This window comes from Balaenoptera ricei, chromosome 1, assembly GCF_028023285.1.
Source record: "Balaenoptera ricei isolate mBalRic1 chromosome 1, mBalRic1.hap2, whole genome shotgun sequence".
In the NCBI taxonomy this organism is placed as follows: Eukaryota; Metazoa; Chordata; class Mammalia; order Artiodactyla; family Balaenopteridae; genus Balaenoptera; species Balaenoptera ricei.
In genome coordinates, this window is record NC_082639.1 from 96114516 (window position 1) to 96126769 (window position 12254).

General features: G+C 45.6%; 1 protein-coding gene across 4 annotated transcripts in view; it reads right to left on the reverse strand.

The window, feature by feature from the left end:
• Positions 1 to 1124: 1124 nt before the first annotated feature.
• SORT1 (sortilin 1) overlaps positions 1125 to 12254 on the reverse strand; it is a 73436-nt gene continuing 62306 nt past the window's right edge. For 2 of the 4 annotated variants that reach the window (XM_059927230.1, XM_059927222.1), the window contains exons 15-21: positions 12057 to 12246; positions 8520 to 8636; positions 7800 to 7908; positions 6892 to 6990; positions 6231 to 6337; positions 5842 to 5965; positions 1125 to 5623 (exon numbers count right to left, since the gene is read on the reverse strand). In XM_059927230.1, coding sequence (XP_059783213.1) covers positions 5609 to 5623; positions 5842 to 5965; positions 6231 to 6337; positions 6892 to 6990; positions 7800 to 7908; positions 8520 to 8636; positions 12057 to 12246 — 761 coding nt within the window. In that variant the 3' untranslated portion in view covers positions 1125 to 5608. The remainder of the gene's footprint in view (positions 5624 to 5841; positions 5966 to 6230; positions 6338 to 6891; positions 6991 to 7799; positions 7909 to 8519; positions 8637 to 12056; positions 12247 to 12254) is intronic. The other 2 variants (XM_059927247.1, XM_059927239.1) reach the window with 1 other exon arrangement.

Below are 12254 nucleotides of genomic sequence, written 5' to 3' on the forward strand. Positions count from 1 at the left end.
GAGAGGCTGCACTGTGTCATGTCAGGATTTGTGTAAAGGCCTCTTGGACCTATTTCTCTCGTCTGACCCAGCCAAGGCCCTTACAAGTCCAGACGGTACACCAGGGGACTCCCAACACCCCCTCTTACACCCCACTTAATCCATGCTTTGATGAGGAGGTTGGCCCAGGCTTTTGGTCTTAGCTCCTTGTTGCAACTGAAGAATCAAATAAAAAAGGCAGACTCCTAGGGTCTTATCCATTGGAAAAGCTAATTTAATAGGTCTAGGTGGGATATGCATTTTAAAAAAACCACCTACTGATTCTGTTGCAGGAAGTCTTAGAACACTACGTTAGATAGACTTCCCGAAAATAAACCACCTTGGATAACCTCCTGGGGGAGGACTCTTCCAGCAGACATGGGCTCCTCAAGGGCAAGGTCTCTGCCTGGTCATCTTTAGACCATGACGCCAGAGTAAGCATTAAATGGAAATACCCGCCAGGACGGAAGGCTGAGCAGTCGTCAGGCTTGGCTAAAGGCTCAGTGGGGGTGGGCAGGAACCTCCCCTAAAAGAAATATTTTGGAGGAGAGGAAAGTTGCAACTCTTTGAAGGTCCTTAAATGAAATGGGTCAGGAAGGATTACGAGTTAAGAGCAGCAGGAGAAACGTTAAGAGGGGCAGATGGAAAGGTGCGGAAGGTAAACTCCTTGGTGTTATCAACCTGCTAGAGGAACATGGAATTCAAGAGAGTAATGACATGTTGCTGTGTGCAGAAGGAAGAGTGTAGCGGTTGAAACTGAGAAGCTGTACGGGGTGGCTCAGCTAGACTTTCCCGGAGTAAGAACAAGAAAGCTGCTTTTACAAACACCCATGGGAGGTAGATCTTTGTGAGCATAAAGCAGAAAAAGGTGAGTAGTTTTTCCCATAAATTATCTAATACCTTACATGCTACAAATGAATAGTCCTGGCTCTTTAACTGACTTATTCTCTGGTTGCTGGAGATTGATTTTTGAAGCTAGAAAACTGGAAAAGCTTTCATATTAACAAACTGTAGCTTAGTCATTTTAGTAGGTCAGGTAACAAAGTCCAGTCTGTTTTATTTCTAACCCAAATACTGCAAATATACAGAAAATTACCAGTACAAAGTTAAACACACCCAGATTTATTTACACAATGCTAAAGAAATTTGAGTTTTATTTCCATTTTGTGGAATTTTATTCTAGGGTCTGGCTTTTTTGTGTAACCGACATTGGTCATTGAAACTTGATTATCCCACCTCACATGCAATTTTCTGTCCCAAGGGAACAGAAAACTTGGGTTTTTAGCATACATGCAGTAACGATCTTAATACTGCTTTACACTTTTGTACCGACAGCTTGGGGTGGAGGCAGAGAAGTTACAGAGCAAGGAAGGACCACATGCTGATAGGGAACAAGAGACAAGACAGGGCTGGACAACAGGCACATGGGGACCCTGAGCATTTCTGTGCACGAGGATAAGGAGGGTGCCATCAAACCCCTCCTCCCTAGACGTCCAAACACAGGAGGTGGGCAGAATCATCAGGAACATTTAAGTCACCCGACCACAAACTGAGGGCATGCGGAGGATGAGAACTGCATTAAAGACTTGGAACATATCAATAAATCATTAACATGTACACTATACAGTTTATACATGTATATATGTACACACACACATATATATATATATATAGAAAGGTACAGATTAGTTTAAGTTATCCCATAAAAACAAGGACGCTTAAAAATGTACCAGTGTGAAAAAATGCGTACAGTTAAGTTGTTGAAGACAATTTCTAATTAATGTTCTGATTCTTATTGTTATAATGCAAAGTAGCCAAGAAATCAACATGTTCCTGCTATTTTAATCATCCTCCATGAGGGTGAGGCCTGGGCTCTGCTAGGGCAGGACGGCACTCCTAGAGCTGCCTGAGCTGGGCAAATCAGTGGCAGATGGAACAAAGTCTGGCACCTGCTGAGTGCCAGTGCTGAAAGTCTGGCCCTCCCTATCACTCCATCATGTGGCAAATCTTAAACTTTGGTTTTTGTTCAAAGGACATGTAAGTCCATGTTAATCTTCCTGCTTGAGGGAAGGTAGTAGCAAAGCTGAAAAACTGAATCTCTTCCTATTTTAGCAGTCCCAAGTATCTGGGCTTCATGTGGGGCAAGAGGGCGGTACCAAAAATGAGCAGGGCGAGCTCTAAGCCATTGCATACAGGAGCGGGGCTCCTTAAAGCTCTTCGAAAAGGAAAGAGAGAATCTCTCTACCTGAATCATTTGCCTAGAAAATAAAGAAATGACTCAAGTCAGGCCAGTCCTGCCACCTGGGGTGGATGTGAACTGCTCTGCACTCCTCTCTCTATCCTTGTACCGTGACGAAGGCCATGGGAGAACCAGCAATGGTTTACAGAGCCAGCGGTGGCCAGCTCATTACTTATCTGTCAGGGATGAAAGGCCAGCTTGGGCATGTAGGGGCCCAGAGGCAAACCTAAGAATTAGAGAGACACACACTGGAAAGCCTATTCAGAGGCAGACGGCAAATTCTAAGTTTTAGTTACAGCTAATCTGTTGAATCTCTTGAGCCCAGCCTAGAACTGCCACAATCCTCCAAACACTTTCATTCTTCTAAGGCGCATTCCCATTCGATGAACAGCCTGGGTGTATGCATCCCTGGTCTCTGGTTTCACTAAAAACCAAGAGCCCCCTTACGTCCAAGACACCTGTCCACAGAGCACGAAGGATGATGAGTTCTCTGCCTGGGTTTTAGAGCTCAGATCACTTTGGACGGTCTAATATGTCCAACCTACCTTACAGTGCTAACTTCTATTGCTGAAATACTCTTTTGCTATCAAGCCTGAGACTTTACACAACTTTACTTTCAAAGATAATTCTCCTAACATCGATAGGACAAATCGGAAATCTTCTTTTCTTAGAAGCTGTCACAGATTTAGGCCGTTTTCCTCTCTGGCTGAGGGCATACACTTGTGAGAGAGCAGGCTGACACAGAAGGCTAACTAGCCAGGCTTGTTAGCAGTCCTCAAACCAACTGAGCTCGCTAGCCAGCCAGGGGTGGGAGGACAAGAAGAATGAAGAGGGTGACTCATCAATTGAGATTCCATTCCTGCACTCTTGAACAGTGACCCTCAACAAGGTGAGGGGCGGTTTCTAAACACATATTCAAAATTACCATTACTTTTGTTTTCAGCCATGAAAAACAGGAGAATAAACTCTTCTCTTTACTAAGGTGGCAAAAAAGAGCTAAATACTGCTCTGAAAGAAATGTCACTGATCCACGTCCTAAAGAACAGCAAGTCATCTATAAGAAAGCAGCTCTGCTCCAGGTGTTCAGCACTGGCGTGCATCAAAATGTATACGAGATCTGAAGACAACCACTGGCGTTACTCATAACACACAGGGACCCTGGCGACTTGCTCCATTTTTGTACCTCAGCTCCATCTCTAATGGGGATTACAACCCCCGCCTTTCTTTTTTTTTTTTTTTTAAATCTCACGAGAATGTTGTAAGGTTCAAATGACATAATGCAAGAGAAAAAGTGCTGTGAAAACTGCCAAGTTCTACAGAAATATCATTATAGGCAAAGAGCCCTAATCTTATACAGTTAGAGAGGAATATTAACTTTCCTACATCTTAAAACTAATCAGAAAATTACCATATATTGGCACACCTACCCCAGGGGGTATATGCAGGGAGAAGAGGTGTATGGTGTAAGTAGGTCTTTTCTGGACATCAAATTCATTTTGGGCAGGAGGTGAGGGCGACCGGGACAAAAGCCGATACTTGATCATTTGTGAGCTGGTATATCTTTGGAATTACTTTTAATTTAAAAACCTTGTAAAAGGAATGGGCTTTTCCTAAAAGACTAGTGTTCTCTGGCTCTAACAAGTATTAACTCTCTTTACAAAAACTGCCCTACCTTTATAGCTCCCTGACTCATTTAAGTTTACTGCAGTTTCAAAGTCTCTAGAATTCTCCATCCATTCCCTCCCCCACTTTCCCTGCGGCTGTGAATTCTGGTGAGGCGAGAACTCAGCCATCTGCTCATGCATTCTGACAAAAGTTAATTTGGCACATTTACTTTTTCCTGACTTCCTAGCCATAAAGTGAACTAGCAGCAGAATGGCAGTTTAGCAAAGAGTGTCCCCATCATAATTATCGGGAGAAACTGTGACGGGCACAGCAGGTATGCTGAGACTGAAAACGTACTACTATATTCCTGTACAGCAAATAGTCAAGCTGTATTAAAACTAACGATTGCAGCTTTCCATCACTATATGGCCACCCCAAAATCCATCTTGCTACATTTTCTAATTTATTTCATCTTTTAAAATGTCAAAAGGAAAATTTTTTAAAATTTAAAATACGAACTTAACGTATCACACGAAACATCATCTACACTAGAAGTGTGTTTTTCAGTTGGTTCAGCCAAAAGTTTCGTGCCAACAAACTACTTGGCAAAGCTGGGGAAAAGGGCAGAGGAGGAGGGTCTGGTAATAAAATTCTGATTGTTTAAAAAAAGCCTAAATCTGAAAACATGTCTAGTCATGGCTCCATGCAGAGCAGCAACCTAAGAGGAAGCAAATAAGCAGCCATTCTAATGATTCACCAAGGAGCTAGCACAGCAGGCAGGAGGGGACGCAGAAGACTGTGACGTGCCATCCTCAGGGGCTGCACGGCCCGTGCCACCAGCCACTCCAGCGAAGAGCTCGCTCAGCCTGGGCACACAGCCCGGGCAAGCCTGAACCCAGACCCTAAGCAAGTCCACTGGCACACACACAAAGCATGGCTTGAAAGATCTCGGAAGAAGCAAGAGTTTCTCCTTTAATAGGTGCTAAATCTAGTCAATTCTCTGCTGCTCCCTTTTTCCTGCCCCAAGTTAAAAATATTGCCCTTTAAGTTTTCCTGATTTAGTGTCTTGGAAGCACATGTAAGTTAGTTGCCAAAGGGCAATTAATGAGGGTATTGCCTAATTAAACAAGGGAAAAGAAAAATCACTGTGGCCTATGGTCCCTGAAAAAACAACAACAACAGAAAGCAGGGATCTGTGTGAGGAGCTGGTGCGCAATGTTCTTGGAGCGGGGCTGTCCCCAGATGGAGGAAGGCTGCCCAGGCTGTGCCAGTCATCGCAGCCTCTGTGCTCATCTCTGCGGCTGCTTCGTGTTGCCAGCACAGCCCAGGGACGGCACCAAGTGCTTTGTGAGAGTTGATGCTGAAGCTGGCAGGTGCCCTGGGGCAGGCGCCATGCAAAACATGCAACAGTGGGGTTAGTGAAAAGTTCCCTTCAATTCCATTTCATTTCCCTTAAAAAACAAAAACAAAACCGAAAAGGGCCCGTACCTTGCAAAAAGACAGAACTTGAAATGAAAAGTTAAAGAATTAAAAATTTTCCCTCTCTTCTCAGGGCCAATTGTAAGAGTGTTTAGGGTCCCCACCCCCCATTTCTTTAGTGTAGGTCCTTTTGGCTTTGATGGAAGCAGCAGAAACAGAGCTGGGTCCCTCGCAACGGGAAATTTATTTCCCCAAGTCGGAGCCACAGGGAGTGTAAGAGGTACTGCGGTTCCATCATCTGTGCTCAGTCCCAGCTCCTTTGAGGAGCTATTCCAGGAGGTCCTGAAAAGAAAGACATAGGCCATATTATTTACAGACCAAAAAAATCCCTATTTTGAAAGCCATTACCTAGTTTCTGGGCTGGCCAAGTCTTACAGTCATTAAATTGCTGCTTCTAGCTTATACCCTCCTTTGCTTCAATCATTATCTTGATCATGAGTAAGAAAAGATCACCCTTTTAAAAAATTTCTGGACCACCCCTCAAGAAGAAATAGTCTCACCTCATCTGAGTCATCATGATAACCACTTTTATGAGTGTGGGAGGTTGTGTCCAAAGCATCCACACCATCCACACCATTGGCCTCCGCATGTTGCTGGAGCACAGAGTATCGATGCACCAGGAACCTGTGGGTGGAAACCACCGTCAACCCTCACATGGTGAGGAGGGGTGCATTTCTTATAGGACGGTGGATTTTCCAAGTTTTACACACTTGCAGAATGAGTCACACATATAGGAAGCACAGCCCGTAGCTGGCATATGGAAAATGTAAGGAAAGATTTGGGCCTGATGTTTCAGGAACATCACTTCAACTAGTTAGTTTTTGCCAGGGGCAGACTCAACCGTCTGCCCTCGGAGGACTTTCTGGTTTGATTGATTTCCGTTCCTTACCTTCCCCCACAGACGTATTTCTTCACAATGAGCACTCCTGCTACGACTGTGACCAGCATCAATCCCACAGTAGCCAGGATAATCGGAACAGAATTTGACTTGGAATTCTTGATAAATTAAAACACAAACACAAACAATTTTGGGTGTGCATATTCTAGGACTGAATTCAAAGAGGCTGCTCATTACCCTATTTCTCTGTTGAATGATCTGCGGTCTCTAGGCACCTAATGATGATACTTTCCCAACCCCAACCCCCGCCCCCAAGATGAACCATCTCAAGTGCTACCAGGAGAATATCACAGCTGGCAGAGGGTAACCAGAACTTCAACTGCCTTAAAGCTGTCAGAATGGTGCAAACTCAGTGGCTTCCACGTCAAAGTTACACTGGAAGCCGTAGCAACTACCTAGATCAAATGGTAATTGTGACTGTTCCCCACTACCACTGTTTATAAGTCTTGGAGCTTTTAAGGGTGAAGCAGGAAAGGGAGACTATGATAATAAGTGGGCTGAATGAGTCTAAAACAGGGCCACCACCTGGGAAGGAGCTGTGCCAATGTTACGTTAGGCAAGCCATCCTATGACACCAAGATTTATTTTTTACTTAAGTTGTGGTATGTTTTTACAAATAAGCTTTCCGTATCATTGTTTGAGTGTGACCTACCTGCTTTTGGGTGGGAGATAGGGAGTGTGTGTTTTCAATGTATCCAAGAGGAGGCGGAGCTGGATTCTGGGACAAGTTGTGTCCCTGTGGGCGGGAGTCCTGTGCAATCACACACACAAACACTCTGAGGACAGCCACCAGGAGTGCAGGGTGGGGATGCAGAGAAGGAGGAACTTGCCCCCAACAAGTACACACACCCACACATTTTTCTCCCACTGCCTTCTTAATCCCACCCCTTGTCAGGCCCTCATCCCTTAGAAGGTTAGATAGGAGGGAACTGCAGATTGTCCACCTCTCAATTTCCAGATTAGGAACCTGGGGCCCACAGTTTACCGCCCCAAGTCTCACGGCTGGGCCAGTGCTTCTTTATCAAGAGGCTTCCTCTTTACCATATCCCCATATCCTAGCCAGATAGTTCAGTGCTACAGAACTGTAATCAGCCCTAAAACTTGCTTCTAAATCAAAACCAGCCCCTTATTACCATAGTTCAGTTTCTCATTCTGAACACACTTGACATGACTCGGCACAGAGATCCACCCTACCTATGGTCCAGTGCCCTTCCCTTCCACATGTGTAAAACTCCAGCCCTTTACAGCCGAACTTCTTGAGTCTTTTTCCCAAATGACTCTGAGCCTCAGAAATTTCCTCAACCGTATGCATCTAAGACTTGGAAAAACTTTACTGAATACCATTTTTTTTCCCCCAACAAAAACGTTTTCAGTAGATGAGCTTATCGTTGGGTTATGTGACCATCCCTCATCCTGACAGTTTCCTGTACGAAGGGAAACCTGACAGAAGTAGTCTGGCCACTTGTACTCAGTAATAGAGTTCTTGACACTGTAACTTTGACTATTCCTGGCAGAACTTGAAACCCCACTTGTATCTAAACCAGATCTACTTTAACATACCTGCTTTTCGGGACTCAGAAAGTTGCTTGTGCACTTCTTTTTCAAGTCTTTCACTTCTCGAACAGGATTCACTCCGCCCTGGCATCTGTCTCCTGGAATTTTCCGGTACCTGAGAGGCAGAGAAAATTTGTTAACAGAATACAAGGATGTACTTCTGGATTCTTGCTTACTTCCTGAAAACAAGATTTTAAAAGTTGCAGAACAACTTCTGGTCATTACACCATCTTTCAGGCCTTGGGGGAGATCTGCAGGGATGTTTTGGGGATATTCTGTGTAGTTTCAGTCCTTGGACAGACCACACATCCCTTGCCTTGCTGCAGGGACATGCCACCTTTCTGCCTTAAGAGACTGTGTCAAAGAACTGTGACCAGGGAAAGCACGTCAACACGCGGTACATAAACCACAGGGGAGGGGAGTGTTTATCAGGGAAGGAGGCAGTGAGCCGCCTCTAGAGCAGCGCTCTCTACTGTGGTGGCTATTTACACTTAATTAAAATTACTTCAGTTCCTCACTCACACTGGTGTCAACAGCTACACAGGGCTAGTGGCGACCGCATCAGACACAGCGGATTACAGAACATTTCCCCCATCACAGAAAGTTTTAGTGGACAGTATTTTTCTAGAGTGCTCTCAAATACTGCTCAGAACTAGGCGGAGAGACGCAGCTTTCACCCTGCACAGTGGAGACTCAGTCCCGAGACGGGAGAAGCAGCCATCTCACCCATTTGTCGTCAGGTGCTCTTCTCTCCCGTACAAACAAAACTCTAGGTCGTGGCCCTTCAGTTCTGGCTGTTCCACACACTTGGAGTCATTTTCTGGACGGAAGTAGCCAAAATCACTGTAAGAATCAGCAAATAAGGTATCTTTCAAAGTTGCTGAAAGACAGGAAGCGACTAGCAATGAAGGCTTTATGTGGGGCAGTGGATGGTCAATATTCCAGTCTTGGGTTGCCAGAAAAAAGCTAAGGAAGCCTGTGACATATAAAGAGGTCTGTTTAGGAAAAAAAAGCACATGGGGAGGGCTGAACTGAGGGAAAATAGCTTATGGATTGGGCCTGGTGGACTTCAGACTCAGTAGCTAGGAGTCCCGCACAGACAGCTCAGGCTCCGGGAAGGGAAGGAGGGCAGCCTGCAGGGGGTGGGGACTCACGTGACTAAGACACAGAGAAATAGTACATCAGCAGCAGATCTAAACTCAGGGACACGTAGCAACTCTTTTATTTCTCTCCAAATAACTCGTTTACCCATGTTCTACCCATGGCGGGTATGTTAAACCTTTCCTGCCTTCCCCACTCCGTGTCCCTCTTAGTTTTTTAGATGGTCCTGGCCGCCAATGTGAATGCCTGTTCCTGCCCTCCATTCCATCCCATCTCTCCATAGCGCCACCCATCTGCTCTCCTTTCTCTGCTTTCCCCAAAGAAATGACATGAGCGGCCTCAGCCCCATCCTTCCTACCGCCCCTGGGCGGGGGCTCGCTTCATGGACAGCGTGGCAGTGACCTCTAGTCCCACTCACCTGGAGTCTTCTCCTTAGCTTGAACCTGTCCTCTTCCTTCACCATCCTCTCCTTTACTGGCCAGATTTCTTAAAAAATATTTTTTCCTTGTTCTGTTTTACTCATTTACTTTTTATTCTATGCATTTGGGCTTCGACCCCCCTCTGCAACCTTGAAAATGAATGTCTGTGGCCCTCCAGGGCTCACCAGTCATCCAACCTAGGGGGCTGTCTCTGTCTCGTTCACTCTGACCACCTATTCTGGGGCACCTGCCACACTGCTGTGCCCCAGCCACTGAGGCCCTGAGAGCTGCACTCGTCTGTTTCTTTGGTCACTGCTTGCTCTGCTCTCTTCCTAACCCATAAGTGCAGATGTTTTCCAAGATCCTATAATTCATTCTCTTACTCTGTATTTGCTCCCCTTTCATGAGATTAACTATTTGTTGCAACTAAAACTTCTAGGTTTTACCTCTCTCGAGCTCTAATTCTATGCATTTCCAAATACCTGCTGGACACTGCCACCTAAATCTGCTGACAGAACCTCAAATAAAACATTCAAAATACATCACGTTTCCTCCTTCGTGCCAGTCCCTCCGGTCATTTCCTCCATTTGTCCAGGACACTACCTTCCTTCCCACCATCTAAGTTGGAAGCTGCCTGAGCACCCCCATCTGGACCCACTCACTTCTTTATCGTGACTACTGTGACTTCCCCTCATGGCCCATCTTCCAGCACACCCTTCCTGATCACGCTGTTGCGGGGGTCTAAGCCCACATCAGTCCACGGGCTTTAACGACCTGCTTCTTCCCAGATGTGCATGGTCAAATCCTACGGCTCGTCAGGGCTCAGGCCAAATGCCACCTCCTCTACAAAGCCTTCTTTGACCCACCTACCTCCTTTCAGCTCTGGATGGAATAGTCTCTCCCTTTTCTAAATCCCCAAGTATCCCACCTTCTGTTTCAAACATAATTATGTGCATCTTACCAGGAGAGTCTATAATAAACTTCCTGTTATCACTTTGCACTGCCCTGTGCATAGAAAATATTCAATGAATGTTTGGTAATATACAGATGCTGCTTGTACTTCAAGGCTTTCTGACAAATATTTAAGGGAGAGGGTAGAGAGAACAAAAGATACAGAAGACACCACGCCTCCAATAACAAGGAGAAATTTCTGGCAAAAATTTTATGTGTTCAATTCAAAATTTCAGGGACCATACCCTTCCCACTCACAAAGCACACATTTCTCAAGCACGTGGGAAACAGTGTGCAGGCTCTGGAGCTGAATGGCCAGGTTCACATCACAGCTCTGCCACATGATGGCAAATTAGTCATAACCTCTCTGTACCTTCATTTCTCCCTTTGTGAAATGGAAATAACCAGAGTACCTCTCTCACGGGGCTGCTGAGGGGAAGTGTAAACAGAGGTACTGCTAAAAAACGTCAGCTGCTATCATTATGACTATGTGATTATCAAATACAATATGCGCTCAAAGAGTCTGGAGTTTAATGGTGGAAGCAAATCTATACACAATAATTAAAATATGGTAAGTGCTGTATTAGGAGCCTAGATGAGGAAAAGCTGGGGAAGGCTTTAAGAAGGCGGTATCTGAGCTAAGTATTAAAGGCCAAGTAGGAATTCACCAGGCTTGGGGGTCAAGCAGGGAAAGACTTCCAGGAAGCAGCAGCAGCACGCACAACGGCATGGAGCTCTGAAGAAGCACAATGTGTTTGGAAAACAGCAGAAGCTCAGGTGACCGAGAGCCACCCTGTGTGCAGTTAAGGATGGGAGACAGCCCTGCAGAGTTGGACAGTATCAATAAGCTCTAGCCCTATTACAACATCAAAGTGGTCTGAGTGATATTTTCCCCTGCGGAAATAGAGAAAGGAGGACCCCTGGCCATTCCACAGATATGAGCCACGCAGGAGGAAACACACTGGGTCAGACTGCAGTTTGCTCAGTCCTGTATTCTGTCACCTGCAGTTCAGGAGAATACATTGTGAGAGGACAGGACTGCTATCTGCCTGCTTTCTTTTCCAAATCCACTTCTACCTCCTGTCAGTATCTTTTGCAGGTAACAAGTTCCATAAGATTAGTACCTGTGTTGTGAAGCAGTTCCTCTTATTTGCCCTAAGCTACCTTGCTTAGGCTACCTAGGGACTCCCTCGCCCTTGTATAATCAACTAACCCTGTGCCAGCCAAGTAACTAATCCTTAAGCCTGGATGGTCCTGAACTCTAGGGAGTCCACCTTGATGGCCTCTAAGCCTTGATGGGACGTACAGACCATACATACTGATGTCACCTCCTCTCTCAGGACAGATCCACACTCTTTCCGTCTTCAGTCCTGCAGACGATCCCAAACCTAGTACCCTACCTGCTACACCCAGGCTGTCAGGCTGCTTGCTAAAGTCCAGTTTCCTCTTAGCTCCTGTACCACTTTTCTTGGTGTTTCTGTCCTATCATCTTCTCTCTCTCTCCTTTTTAATTCTCACCCTCCTTATGTGCCTCTCTCCTTCCCACCACTGCCAAATCAGGATGTCCAGGGGTTGTTGCTGGTTCTGGCCAATAAGTAACTGATACGATGTTATCTGTCCAATTATTAACAACTCTGGTTCCCTTTCTCTGTGCCTCAATTTCCTTAATAAGAAGCAACAGTTCTCCACTCTTGAGGAAGAAGGGAAAGAAAAGGATTTAAATATTTTTGAACTGTCTTTTGCTTCCTCCAGCACGGGAAATGGCTGTTAGGGATCTGAGGGATGCTGATACCAGAGGAAGTCCTCCAGGGAGCAGGGACAGACGGACGGCTGCTTGGTCACAACATAGTCCCGACCATTCTGACAGACGGACGACTTGCGTAGCCGTAGGTACTGTTCTTTATAGCCTAAAATGCAGCCATCTCCATAATCTCCAGGGTCTGTGGAGTGAGCCAGCCATACGGTATAGTCCTTCTCTTCACCTAAAAGA